The 15,151-nt window shown below is 49.1% G+C and overlaps 1 protein-coding gene across 4 annotated transcripts in view; it reads right to left on the bottom strand.

The window, feature by feature from the left end:
- Nucleotides 1–15,151, bottom strand: part of MEGF11 (multiple EGF like domains 11) — a 232,898-nt gene that overhangs the window by 73,209 nt on the left and 144,538 nt on the right. For all 4 annotated transcript variants that reach the window (XM_024128856.2, XM_055088041.1, XM_007112097.2 and 1 more), the window contains exons 5-6: nt 6,595–6,841; nt 5,303–5,423 (exon numbers count right to left, since the gene is read on the bottom strand). In XM_024128856.2, the coding sequence (XP_023984624.1) occupies nt 5,303–5,423; nt 6,595–6,841 (368 nt within the window). The remainder of the gene's footprint in view (nt 1–5,302; nt 5,424–6,594; nt 6,842–15,151) is intronic.

Consider the following 15,151-nt stretch of genomic DNA (forward strand, 5'->3'; position numbering starts at 1 on the left):
TTTCAGGAGAGGGACTTGTGACAGGTCTGGGGGGTGCAGAGGACTACTTTCCCCTCCCTCCAGTAGTAGCCTTGTGGCATTAGATACTGTGTATAATTTTTAAATTATACATGTGACTCTTAGATCTTTATCAGACAGAAATCTAAACTTACTCTTGTCTCCTGCTGCCCTTCCAGCCTCTCCCATACCAGAGATGGTTATTTTTCTTATGGAGATCAAGGATTCTCCCACAATTAATCAATTAGTTCAACACACAATTATTAAGCACCAATAACTGCCAACCCCGAGGAAGCTAGTTTAGGCAGGAAAATCCTGCTGACCGGGGTCATCTATCAATATCATCCAATTTACTTGTAATGAATTAAGTGGGAGGCCTTTTCGCTCAGATGTCTCCTCTACACATAATAAGTCAGACAGTGCGGGGCTGAGGGGGGGCAGGGATGGGGGGCTGAACAGCAAAGGCAGCAGCCCAGGGCTGTGGGATGAGTGTGTATATGAGGAGAGGGGCAGGGAAAAGCTGCTCAGACGAGGGCGTCCCTCTTCTTCCTGGAGGTGGTGGGGTTACCCGGGCTTGCCTTTCTCACTGTACGCCACAAGCTCCAGGGATTCTTGAGGGAAGAGAGGAGTCTTTCTGGCCACCATCTGAGCCAGTCCTCTGTGGTCCTGGACAAGGACATTCTGACCCTGAAAAAACATTCTGAGCCATCCTGGGGGCTGTGCTTATACCTCCTACCTCTCCATCACGGAGCACTGTGGGGTACCCTGTACCTACACACACACACACACACACACACACACACACACACACACACACAGACGCCCATATACACCATCCAGCCTGTTAGACTGCAGACTCCCTTTCTCTTCAGAGTTTCTGAGACATGACCAGGGCCCCCTAAAGAGGCCAATAGGAAAGTTTGCTTCCTTTCAACACTTCCTGGGGAAATCAAGCATCCTTGAGACTTTTTTGGATAGAAGGGCGAGAACTTCTTTTAGCCCCTGCTCAGTATTCCCCAAGTGCAGCACCCCAGGTCCCTGTAACCCTAAGCCCCTCCTCAGGCTCGAGCTCCCGGGGCCTGAAGGAATCTGTTACCTTGGAAGGACTGCTGCCTGATGTGGTGGGAAGAACAGCAGACTCAAAGCCAGGACTTGGGCTCAACCCCTAGTTCTACCTCCTTCCAGATGGCTGAGCGAGGACAAGTCACGTGATCATCCTGAGCCTCGGTTTCCTCATCTAGAAAATGCGAGTGGTAACCCCCAGTCCCCCAGGTGGTTGTTAAGATTCAGTGGGATTAGAGATGTGAAGGAACCTTCATTAGTATTAGAGATGAGCAGGCCCTTCATTAATATTAGTTCAACCCAAGCAGACACCGGACGTACAGGTGGTGGGAGCCCAGTATCACCTGGGACAGAGATGCATGTGGGAGAACCACATAATTAATTGCTTACTGCTGGTTGGAAGAACAGCTTTTGGGGGAGAGGTGGGGGAGAGGACAGGCAGGAAAGTATCAGCTTGAGAGGGCTGTGGTCTTATGGTTTCTTTCCTGCTACTATGAGCTGAATTGTGTCCCTCTAGATTCATATATCCTAACCCCTGGCAACTTACAGTGTGACTTGAGAGAGGCAATAAAGTTAAAATGAGGTCATTAGGGTGGGCCCTCAACCAATATGACCCATGTCCTCATTGGGAGAGGAGATTAGGACGCACACAGGTGCAGAGGAAAGGCCATGTGGAGATGCAGGGAGAAGACAGCCGTCTACAAGCCAGGGACCGAAGCCTCAGAAGGAGCCAACCCTGCCAACACTTTGGTCTCAGACTTCTGGCCTCTAAAACTGTGAGAAAACAAGTTTCTGTTGTTTAAGCCACGCAGTCTGTGCTACTTTGTTGTGACAGCCCTAACACACCTGCCCTGCGGTCACCTGAAAGCACGTCTCCAAGTGCAGTGGGATCTCAGGCTGTGTGGCATCTAGAAGGTTAGAGGTGAGGTGAGGCAATAGTCCTGCTCCTCTCGGGACTGGTTAGATCAAATGGTTTTGTCAAAATCTGGAAACCAGCTGCACTTAAAGAGGACCACGGCTAAATGGAGCATAAAAAAGGAGGGGGCCAAGATGGTGAAGGACTCGAGATTATGCCAATGAGACAACACAGCCTCTCCAAGCATCTAATGATCACTGCTGTGAGTGACATGGATGGTCATGGATGCCCTCAGTGGACAGTGAACAGTGTTTGGTGTGGGTGCCGTGGAAATGATCCTGGCCACAGGCCAGGGCTTGGGGCTCCATGAAAAATCCTTCCCAAACCTGAGCTTCTATGATTTTACAGCGTCAGCTCCAAACACCTCTCTTTGCTCCTTCATGATCACTGGTCCTATTTCCCAGCTCTTCAGGTATGTTGTTTCCTGCGCGTATATGTGTGTGTGTATGCGTGTGCACTCGCACGCACATGTATGTGTCCAGCCTCTGGCATCAGACTGGGAACTCCTAAGGCAGGTGATCACATCTGCTACCTCCCATCCATCTGCAGTACCCATTCTCATCAAACCACTCACACCTGGTTCGCCTCCTTTGCAAGGTCTCAGAGCCCAGAAGAGAGGAAACAAACCCCCAGGCTCTTTGCAGAGGCCTTCTGGGAATGGGCTCACCACAGCTGGGTGAGTGTTGTGTCCTGTGGGCATACACCAGAGTCCTGGTGGCCTGGGGTCTCTGAGGAGGGGCCTGGGAGGCCAGAGTTCCTGGCAGCTCCTCTCCAGCTCGGCATAAAGCCTCGGTTCTTTGGGCACCTGTTCGGTGTGACTGAGTAATCGTACTCTTTAGATCTCGGGAGTGCAGCTGAAGCCACCTGGGGCCAGCAGGAACGTGAGGCAATGGAGGATGATAAAGAGAGGGCCCTTCTGCCCTGAACCCACCCCCTGGCCCCAGCCCTCTCCCTGGGAGGAGCCTCAGGCCTGAGCCACAGCTTCATTACACTGCGTGACTCTGCACTTATGAGGGGTATTAATAATTCATACAAATCTGCAAGTTAAATGCTGTGTCAAAAATAGAAATGCAATTGTCTACAATAAAATTAAAAACATAAAGTCCCCAAATCCAAACGCTTCTATTGACAGAGTTTCCTGTCATCTGGAAGAACAAACCTCTCACTGTATTGGGAGAAAAAAAAAATCTCTTGTGTTGGTCTCCTCCCCTCCCCCGCTTCAATCACCAGCCATCAGTCTCTCTAGAGAGGACTTTACAGGTACAGGTCTGCCTGCAGTCCGTTCTCCCCCTACCTCATCCTGACCCGACCTCACTGCCCACTGTTGGGTCTCCAAGGACCCAGTCTGCAAGTGATGGAATTCCGGAAGCTGGCTGGAAATGAGAGGGCCTTTGCAGAGAGTGGTTCAGGGTGGGAGAAATGGGCAGGTGTGGGAGAGTCAGCAGCCCCTTTATCCTCCTCAGAAGAGACAGAGACAGACAGACACCGAGAGCTGGGATTCAGGAGTCAGGAGACCCGGATTCCAGGTCCACCTCCGTCTTCACCAGCTGTGTGGCTTTGGCCAGCTCACCTAGCCTCTCTGGGCCTCAGCTTCCTCATCTGAGAAAGGAAGGTACTGACAGACCAGTGGTGTTCAAACCTCTTAAAGCTGGGAGGGCCTGTTTTTACGTGAAGTCTTACCTAGAACCTCTAGGTAGATTAAAATGGGGAAGTGGGGTGCATGGGAGCCAGAGCCCCAATTATTAGGCTACTCGTCCCCACCCTCACCTCCAAGAAACCAAGGCTTCTGTGAAACACAGAAGCAAATCCTACAGTCTGCACTGATTGTTTCCAAACGCAGACTTGAAGACAGGGTTGGCTGCCTCAGAATTATCTGGAGGAGATTATTAAATATAGAGATCCCCGGGCCCCAGAAGGTCTCTGGCGGAGCCTGGGAATCTGTATTAACCCCACCTCCACCCCCATGCACCGCGACTCTGGTGCACAGCCAGGCTGGGACCAGGCTGAACCAGGTGACCCCCCCAGGTCCCTTCCTGCTCTAAAAAACTCTGGCAAATCTCTGCCTGCGTCAACAGGCCCTGCAGCCATCCCTCCTGCTGTCCCCGCCCCGCCCCCCCCGCCCCCCACCCGGGGCCACACCATGACCTCATCGTTCACAGCCTCCTGAAAGATCCTGCCCCTGCTCAGCAGCCCTGTCCTCCCTGGCTTTGCAAAGCCTTAGGCCCCAGGGGAGGCAGCCAGCTGTGTCACTGAGCTGCCCCCGAAACGGGAAAGTCAGCCTCAGTGACTCAGTGCTTCTGAGGGGCTTGGGACTGTGGAGGGTGGGGACACTGACAGGGGGAGCATACTGGCTAAAAGGAGGCTGTGGCTTCTCTGTGGCATCCAGGGACATACAGAAAGCAACTGTAGAGCACTCCAGAGCTTGCAAGGCACATTGGATGTGCGCTGCCTCATCTGAGCCTTCTGCCAACCATGCTGCTATGAAGGGCAGGGCTGTTTTTTTGTTTTTTTTTTTTTAATTTTTAATTTTTTTATTTTTTGGCCACACCGTGCAGCATGTGGGATCTTAGTTCCCTGACCAGGGATCGAACCCGCGTCCCCTGCATTGGAAGCATGAAGTCTTAACCACTGGACCTCCAGGGAAATCCCAGGGCTGACAGTTTTCATGCCAGCTTTGCAGACGGGGAAGCAGAGACTAGAACAGCCGAGGGCTTCTTTCAGGGTCAACACTGGATGTGAGGCCTGATGTGATGTGATAAATCTCATCCCCCTTTCCCACAATGGTGGTTCCCAGACAAGAGACCTGGATTGGTTGAGGCTCCATCAGAATCACCTGGAGCACTTGTTAAAATACAGATTCTGGGGCCCACAGAATCAGAATATGTGTATGTGTGTGAGTACAGAGGTTGGAGGCTGGGAATCTGAAGTTCTATAAATGAAGGTGATGCATACCCTGCTCTCTCCCTTCCCCTGCACCACCCCAATCTTTACACCATGCCCTTTTCACCACATTTCAGAGCCCGTGGCAGCTCAAGTGAGTCCCTATGCTGAAAGACAGAGACAATTTATAAGAATAATTCAACTCCTTTGCACACGAGGGACCACAGGCTCAGAGAGGTTAAGTAACTTGCTTCAGGTCACACAGCACTTAGATGGGAGCCCTGGGATTCAAAGCTATGTCCATGACACAACTGGCAGTGTCTAATGATGCCCATAAAGAGGAGGCAGGGTATTCAGGGTGGGAGAGGAATTTAGCCCTCCAGGGTACATGTGAGGGATGCTCAGACCTCTTACAGAGCCCCACCCAGATCCTGCAGGTCCACCTACCATCCAGCCTGGGGGGCAGGCACACTCGCCAGTGACGTGGTGGCAGGTACCCCCATTCTGGCAGGGGCAGCGCAGCTCACAGTGAGCCCCGTGGCTCCCAGGTGGGCAGAGCTCCTCACAGCTGTGTGGGGAAGCAGAGGCGTTAGAGGCAGCTGCATGCAGATCAGGTCACAGGGCCCTATAGTGCTGCCAGTCCCAAGGCTCCCGGGCTCCCTAGAAATTAGAGCTCACAGTCAGTGTGAACTAAACTAGGCACAAGGCCAGGAGAGGGAAAACAGGGCTCAGATACAATGAACTGGAAGGTTGTGTGCGTGGGCCAGTACTTGTGGGATGACTTAAGTGCTTTTAGTGTAAAGAAGAGTGCTCTACCGGGAGGGAAAGCTGAGGAAGGCTTCCCTAAGAGGGAGACATTTCACTTGAGTCTTGGAGGTGAAGTTAATTTCACTAGGAGAAGGGGAGGAAGGGCATATGCCAGGCAGAAGGAACAGGACAAGCAAAGGCATTAGACATAGCCATGACTCCAGTCTTCAAATTCTGCCTAAATTCAGAGAGAGGGAGAATCTGGGGCATGCCTCCACCCTCTTCCAGGCTTTCATCTACCACAACAGGCTTCTATACCGGGACTATCACTGCTGAGATGCAGGGAAAGATTTGCCTGGGGTCTTGGTCTTGGGCCTTAGCCCAGTGTTTTGCCCCTGGAGCTGTGGCCAGACACTGGGGCAGGGGACACACAACATCCATCAAAGATGTATCTGCAGCCAGAGTCCTTGGGTGTCCCCTCAGGATCTAGGGCTGTTGGGGAGGCCACTGAGCCTTTGATAGGGTGGGGAGGAGAACTTCAATCTTGCCTCTGAAGGGGTCTCAACTAAGCAGTCTTGGAGGGCTCCTGTCCATGCAGCCTCCATCTCCAGGGAACTGGAGTGAGGGGCTGCTTGGGGTCTGAGGGGAGAAGGTAAGGGAAGAGGAACAGGAGGCCTGGAAGGGTCAACAACGACATTTGGGTTACGATCAGAATTCCAAACTAAGGTCTAGGGCCTGGACCAGGAAGGGCCTCCTGGGAGGAGGTTAGCCAGCTCCTCTGGCCATGAGAGCCTCCATCAAATTTGTCCTCCCAGCTCGCAGCAGTCACCCTGGGGCCTGGACAACAGGGATCTGAGGGTGTGGGCGAGGCCCGGGGGTTCAGCCTCTGCAGGACTTGGGGTCGGACAGCAGGAGATTTTACAGCCAGGACTATCTTGACCCTCCAAGTGTTTCCCGATCCTGCTCTCCCAGCCGCCCCGGGCTTTACTCACTAGACGCCAGTATAGCCGGGTGAGCAGAGGCACTCTCCAGTGCGGGGATCGCAGCTGGTGCCGTGGCGGCACTGGCACGGCAGCTGGCAGCCCTTGCCGTGGGTGCCAGGCGCGCAGAGCTCCTCGCAGCGCCAGCCTCGGAAGCCGGCGGCACACACGCAGGCGCCGGTGATGGGGTTGCACAGGGCTCCGTTTTGGCACTGGCACCGGTTGCTGCAATGGGGGCCCCAGTGGTCGCTGTCGCAGCCTGCAAGAGAGGAGCGGGTCAGGGCGTAGGGATCCCCGTGGACTCTGCTTGGGATGGGGGCTGGAAAGAGCCTTCCCATCTCTGCATTGCTCTTCCCTGGATAGGAGGCGGCAAGGGGTTTCTGGATGGAAGCTTTGTCGCTTCATAGCTCCATCAGCTCCTTGCCAAGCCCCACTCCACCCCCAAATAATCATCCAGGCTCAGAAGCTTCTTTCCTCAACTCGTCTCCCAGTCAGGGTCATTCCATTCCAGCCACGCCTCTCCAGAGGCCCCTCTCTGGTATTGAAACTCTGGAACCACAGGCTATTTTACCTTTGCTAAAACTCTTCTCGGTTGGCTCTCTCTTCCTCTCAGCCAGGCCCCGTCTCTTCCAGTGTGCCTCCCCTCTTCTCCGTGACCCTCCTCCCCTTCTTGGTGCCTCCCCAGCCCAGCCCCCATCTCTCTCTCTTTCCATCTCTTCCCGAAACATTAGTTCTTCTCACCTCTTGCATCTCACTCTCTGTGAACAAGTCTTCTAACGCCCTGCCCCTCCCCCGGCTCCATCTCCCTGTCACCGCCTCCACCCCCATCTCTCTTTCATCCTGCGTCTCCCTAACAGTAATGCCTACACCTCCTGGTTCCTTCATCCTCAGTTCAATTTCATTACTTTCCAAGCAGCCAACTTCAGAAGGAGCAGGAAAAAAGAAATATTTCCCTGGGAGGTGACAGACAGCCTTGAAGATCTTTATATGTAATTAAATGTTTCAAAGAGTGATATCTGAGCCAGCTTTGCAGAAATTCACACTCTGCTGCGGGGGTGGGGGGGTGGGGGTGGGCTGAATGGCAGTCCTCAGGTAGGTCACCCAGCCTGCTGCCACTTCCTAGTCTGACCCTCACTTGATGCATACAGAACACACAACAGCAAGACATCCTTCAACTATAGCCTCATTCACTCAAATCCTGGAGTAGAGGTGCATGTGGAGTTCAGGCAAGGACAGGCATAAATAATGTACTAGGAGATTTTCCATGGAGAAAAAGACTGCTCCCGGCTAAGGAAGCAGGCAACATTTCCTGGAAGAGAAGGCATCTGAAGTGGGCTGTAAAAGATGTCTCACTTGTCTGACAGTCAGAGTGACTAACTGTCCCAGTTTCACCATTGAAAGTCCCTCATTCTGAGAAATCCCTCTGTGCTGGGCAAACTGGAATGGCTAGAGACCCTACTGCCTGAAGACAAGGAGATGATTAGTTGACCTTTGTGCTCCAGTGACTGTAGGGTTTAGCCACTCAGAGAGGAAAGGGGGCAGGTGAGTGGGATTGGGGAAGGTGTCCCTGGGGCAGGTTCAGTATGAGCAAAGAGACAGTGGTACTTGAGTGCTGGGTATGTACAAAAGCACAAGGTTCTAGTGAAGCCAGTGAGTACATGGGATCTTTGGAAACTAAAAGACTGATGGAAGAATCACTCTACCAGCCCCACCAACCCTCCTGCATATACTTCCCACTTGCTGACCAGGGTCAATTGGTCAAAGTCATGGAAACTGTCCATTACTTTTAGTAGATGGAACCACACTAGGCCTGGAATCCCAATCACCCTATCTTGCTTCATCCCTTCTTCACTGTGCCCCAAATATACACACATACAAACCGAGCTGCCAAATTCTGAGTAAGACTCACCCTGCATTTTCTACCTGGTACTACAGAAAGTGAGGCAAAAACCAAGTCCAATAGCCAAAACAATTTTGAGAAAGATGAACAAAGCTGGGGGCATCACACTTTCTGATTATAAATATTACAAAGCTATAGTAATTCAAACAGTATGATATTGGCATAAAAACAGACACATGGATCAATGGAACAGAATACAGAGTCCAGAAAGAAACCCACGCGTATATAGTCAATTAGTTTATGACAAAGGAGCCAAGAATATACAACAGGGAAAGGACAGTTTCTTCAATAAATGGTGTTGGGAAAACTGGACAGCCACATGCAAAAGAATGAAACTGGACCCCTATCTTACACCATATGTAAAAATCAACTCAAACTGGATTAAAGACTTGAATGTAGGACCAGAACCAAAAAACTCCTAGAAAAAAACATAGGTAGTAAGCTCCCTGATATTGGCCTTGGTAATGAATTTTTGGATTTGACACTAAAAGCAAAGGCAACTGAAGCAACATCAACAAATGGGACTACATGAAACTAAAAAGCTTCTGCACAGTAAAGGAAACCATCAACAAAATGAAAAGGCAACCTACCAAATGGGACAAAATATTTCCAAATCACATATCTGATAAGGGTTTAATATCCAAAATATATAAATAACTTATACAACTAAATAGCAAACAAACAAACAAACAATCTGATTAAAAAATGGGTAGAGGATCTGAATAGATATTTTTACAAAGAAGACATACAGACGACCAAAAGGTACTTGAAAAGATGCTCATAACCATCAGGGAAATGCGAATCAAAACCACACTGAGGGAACTTCCCTGGTGGTGCAGTGGTTAAGAATCTGCCTGCCAATGCAGGGGACACAGGTTCGAGCCCTGCTCCGGGAAGATCCCACATGCCGCGGAGCGACTAAGCCCGTGTGCCACAACTACTGAGCCTGCACTCTAGAGCCCTCGAGCCACAACCACTGAAGCCCGTGTGCCTAGAGCCCGCGCTCCACAACAACAGAAGCCACCGCAATGAGAAGCCCAAGCACTGCAATGAAGAGTAGCCCCTGCTTGCTGCAACTAGAGAAAGCCCGTGCACAGCAATGAAGACCCAATGCAACCAAAATAAATAAATAAATAATTTATTTATCTTTTAAAAAAAAGAATGCATGGATTTAAAAAAAAATCCACACTGAGATATCACCTCAAACCTGATAGACTGGCTATTATCTAAAAGACAAGAAATAACAAGTGCTGACAAGGATGTGGAGAAAAAGAAACCCTTGTGCATTGTTGGTGGGAATTTAAGTTGGTGCAGCCAGTATGGAAAACAGTATGGAGTTTCCTCAAAAACTTAAAAATAGAACTACTGTAAAATCCAGCAATTCTACTCCTGGGTATATATCTGAAAGAAATGGAAACATTAACTCGAAAAGATATCTGCACCCCCATGTTCATTGCAGCATTATTTACACTAGCCAAGACACAGAAGCAACCTAAATGTTCAACAATGGATGAATGGATTAAAAAATGTGTATACACAAATGTATGTGTGTGTATGTATACACACACACATATATACACATACACACAATGGAATTTTTAAAAATAATTTTATTTATTTATTTATGGCTGTGTTGGGTCTTCGTTGCTGCGCGCGGGCTTTCTCTAGTTGCGGCGAGCGGGGGCTACTCTTTGTTGTGGTGCATGGGCTTTTCATTGCGATGGCTTCTCTTGTTGTGGAGCACGGGCTCTAGGCTCATGGGCGTCAGTAGTTGTGGCTCGTGGGCTTCCGTAGTTGTGTCTCACAGGCTCAGTAGTTGTGGTGCACGGGCTTAGATGCTCCACAGTATGTGGATCTTCCCAGACCAGGACTCAAACCCGTGCCCCCTGCATTGGCAGGCAGATTCTTAACCACTGCACCACCAGGGAAGTCCCACACAATGCAATATTATTCAGCCACGAAAAAGGATATCTTGCCATTTGTGACAATATGGATAGACGTTTTGAGGGCATTATGCTAAGTGAAATAAGTCAGACAGAGAAAGACAAATACCATATAATCTCACTTATTTGGGGAGTCTAACAAACAAACAAACATCGAACTCATAGATACAGAGAACAGATTGGTGGTTTTCAGAGGTAGGGAGTGGGCAAAAGGGCCAAAGGTAGTCAAAAGGTACAAACTTCCAGCTACAAGATAAATGAGTTCAGAGGATGCAATGTACAGCATGGTGACTATAGTTAATAATTCTGTATTGTATATTTGAGAGTTGCTAAGAGAGAAGATCTTAAAAGGTCTCATCATAAGAAAAAAACAACTGTAACTGTGTGATGTTAACTAGACTTAGGGTGGTGATCATTTCGTAATATATACAGATGTTGAATCATTATGTTGTAACCTAAACTAATATACATTATACGTCAATTATATCTCACTTTAAAGAATTGAGTCCAGTTATCATTATAACCTGCACTCACACTGTAAAAGGCTCACAGGACAGAGAGTGATGGAGCACCCAGCAGTCCGGCATCTGCCACGTCACCTTCTCTCTGGGAGATCTACTCAGTGAGTAGAAAGACAGCAGAATTACCTACTGTATCATTTCTCTATCTCTTTTTGTTGTCAAGCATATGTAGTTAAATTTGCATGAGTTTAACGTACATATGATGTGACTCCATTGTAATAATAAAAACCACCACATTTTAAATGCTCACTTGTGACATTTAAAACCATGTGAATTGGGCTTCCCTGGTGGTGCAGTGGTTGAGAATCTGCCTGCTAATGCAGGGGACATGGCTTCAAGCCCTGGTCTGGGAGGATCCCACATGCCGAAAAAAAAAAAAAAAAAACAAAACCATGTGGGGCTTCCCTGGTGGCGCAGTGGTTGAGAGTCCGCCTGCCGATTCAGGGGACACGGGTTCGTGCCCCGGTCCGGGAGGATCCCACGTGCCGCGGAGGGGCTGGGCCCGTGAGCCATGGCCGCTGAGCCTGCGCGTCCGGAGCCTGCGCTCCGCAACGGGAGAGGCCGCGGCAGTGAGAGGCCCGCTTACCGCAGAAACAAAACAAAACAAAAACAAAAACAAACATGTGAATGAGGTTTTATTATCTCTCCATTTTACAGATGGGGAAATAAAGGTTCAGAGAGATTATGTGATTGCCCAAGGTTATAGTCAAGGGCAGTCTCCTGCCCACATATCTATTCTCACCAGACCAATCTTTCAGCAGCCGCACCTGGTCTTGTCAGTCCTCCACTTAGAACATATTCAGAGCCTCCCGGCCCTTGTACGAAGTCTGCCCCCCTTAACATGGCTCACAAAGCCCTTGGACCTGGTACCCAGCCCAGGAATCGACTTCACCTTGTACCTTGGTCTCCCTTAAAGTCTACACTCCAGACACACATATCTTTTTTCATTTTCCCTCACATTCATGCTTTTTCCCCCACATTCATGCTTTTTCCCCATTCCAACCGTTTATATACATTATTTCCTCTGCCTAGATTCATTCCCCACCCTCACCCCTCCTTCAGGTCTTTTCTCTGAAGACATCTTCCCTAACCACCCCTGTCTGGGTTCAGACCTGCCTGTGTCTTCCTCTGATGCCCTGAATGACCCCTATTATAGCCCTTCTGCAGTCAGCCTTAAATGCTGCTCTCGTTGCTCTGTCCCCACCCACTATACACTCCAAGAGGGCGGGACACTTTCTCGCCCTTGCAGGTGCTTGGTTGAATGAACTAGTAGAAGAACGAAAGCACCCAAGTGTCAGTGCATGGGCTTCATGACAATATCCAGCTCCCTTATCAGAGGCATAGTTTTGTTTCTTACTGGGTTTGGTTGTGACAGAGTGAATGGAGGTCCTGTCTGATAAGCAAAGCATAACTGTCTGCCCTGGGATGCACCAAGGGCAAGCTGGCTGTGGACTCCAACAGTTCAGTACAGAGCCAAGGTCTGAGGGCAGTGACTATGCCAGCACAGTGAGGGGAATCCCTTGTTCTGGGTCCCAGGGCTGTTCATAGTGATGAGTGGGGAGGATGTGGCTAGTCTCTGTGGTGTCCCGGTCCTTGTGCTTTACAACTGCCACCTTGTCCCCAGTGGCACCTCTTAAATCTCTCTCCTCAGAATCATCATTCAGAAAGTGTCACATGTACCTCCAGTGGACAGTGCTGGATCCAGAAGACCTCACACTCACACCTCACACTTGGGTGCTTCTGCTGTTGTACTCAGCCATTGGACAGACATTTACTAAGCACCTGCTAGTGGCAGAAAGTGTCCCGCCCTCTTGGCGTGCACAGTCTAGCGGGGACAGAGCCGCGGGAGCAGCATTTACAGAACACTGTGAAAGTGCCATGATAAGGCAGTTCAGGGCATTAGAGAAGCACGTGGAAATGCAATTCCATTAAGTCCGACAATCTGGGTTCTCAGACTGTAGATGGAGTGTGTGTGTGTGTGTGTGTGTGTCTGTGTGTGTGTGTGTGTGTGTGTGTGTGTGTCTGTGTGCGCACACACTGTATATGCTTGTGTTTATATCTGTGTATGTGTGTTTTGGGGGCTCCCTCCCTCCAAAAAGAGCTCTATGCATATTAGAAACTGATGGAAATAAACAGAAAACATTTTTAGACTAAAAAAGCAAAGCAACTTGGAGTCACTAACATAGGAGCAAATAATCCCTCATATCAAAATTGACAGGAAGAGATTCCATTCAATTAGAATATTCTGATTAAGGAAGCAGAGAAGTGTGTAATCCATTCCATAGACATTCCCGCTACAGTGATTAAGTGAAAAAAAAAAGTTAGGGTTCACAGGGATAAGCTTCAGTTATCTTAGAAAATCCACTTAAAAACACCTCATTCCAGGGCTTCCCTGGTGGCGCAGTGGTTGAGAGTCCGCCTGCCGATGCAGGGGACACGGGTTCATGTCCCGGTCCGGGAAGATCCCACATGCCGCGGAGCGGCTGGGACCGTGAGCCCTGGCCGCTGAGCCTGCGCGTCCGGAGCCTGCGCTCTGCAACGTGAGAGGCCCGCGTAACGCAAAAAAAAAAAAAAAAACCAAACAAACACCTAATTCCCTAGCAATGACAGAGAAATGAGGCAGTGAGTCATTTATCTACCCTGTTGAAGGTGAATAAAAACTATCACCATTAAAATTACAACAGGACTTTGCATTCTTTCACAGACAATTGCAAACTCTTTCCAATTTGGCCCTGGAATGTCAGCCCCTCACAGACTTTTTTTATTTCTGTCACGGATGCGCCTTCCTAATTATATTTGGCTTTGGCTGATTTTTTCAAGTGGGCGGATCTTCTCTGGGCAGTGAGTGAGGGCTTAGGCCACCCAAAAGTCTGTAGCCTGGCTTGTTCTGGTCCTTTAATCCGGCCAACTCTCACCCTTCCCAGTCTGTGCATCTCCCAGCTGACCTCTCCTTTCTGCAGGGCCCAGGCTTGGGTACTCCCTCACCCCCACAAGGGGAGTGGCTACGTCTCTCCCTTCACCACCCACCTCACCACAGACAAGCTTTCAAATCTGTAACTCCACTAGAAAGGGCGGTTAATACGTGCCAGGCCATGAGATATATTAATACGTGCCAGGCCATGAGATAAAGGCATAAAGTAAATTTTCTCATTTAATTCTCATGACAACCCCTTTAATGCGGGTGCTATTCTTATCCCCATTTTGCAGATTAGGAAACAGAGGCCCAGGGAGGTTAACTACCTTGTCCAAGGTCACCCAGCTGGGGAGTGACTGGCTGTCTGAGCTCTAACCCCTGCTGTTCTACTGGGTGTGGCCTGCTGCTGATGGAAGAGGTGACGTGGGAGGTTGGTGGCCAGCCTGGGCTTAGACGGCCACCTTGGATAATGGACAGGGAGATGTGAGAGCAGGGGCTCATTTTCCACAAAGGCCTTATCCAGGGATTGGTTCATGTGGAGGTGGTGGTCATAGGGCCCTGGTTTTTCATGACTGGCCCTACTTCCCATAATTTTATCCTCTTCAGTTAAGATAATTTATTTCTTCTGAACTTTTCCTACTGTGATAAAACATGTATAACATACATTTTGCCATTTGAATCATTTTTAAGTGTACAATCAATTCAGTGGCATTAATTAGACTCATGGTGTTGAGCAGCTGTCACCACTATTAACAAAACTTTTCTATCACCCCAAACTGGAACTCTGGAACCATTAAGTAATAACTCCCCACTCCCTTTTCCATTCTGGAAACTTCTAATCTACTTTCTGTCTCTATGAATTTGCTTCGTCTAGATACTTCACATAAGTGGAATCATACAATATTAGTCCTTTGTGTCTGGCTTCTTTCACTTAATGTTTTCAAGGTTCATCCATGATGTAGCATATATCTGTACTTCATTCCTTTTTATGACTGAATAGTGTCCTATTGTATAAGTATGCCACATTTTGTTTATCCATGCATCTCTTGAGGGACACTTGGGTTGTTTCCACCGTTTGGCTACTGTGAATAATGCTGCTGTGAGCATGCATGTCCAAGTATCTTTTGGAGTCCCTGAAGATCACTTATTAAAGGCACAACTTGCTATGTTTTTATGCCTTTGTTGACTTTCTCTATTAGGAACAATAACTTGGTTGACCATTGTTTTTTTGTCACCACTTCTATATAAGTAGCTTTAGGTGTCTTGTGTCCAATCTCCTCTACTAGCCTTG

This window comes from Physeter macrocephalus, chromosome 11, assembly GCF_002837175.3.
Source record: "Physeter macrocephalus isolate SW-GA chromosome 11, ASM283717v5, whole genome shotgun sequence".
NCBI lineage: Eukaryota > Metazoa > Chordata > Mammalia > Artiodactyla > Physeteridae > Physeter > Physeter macrocephalus.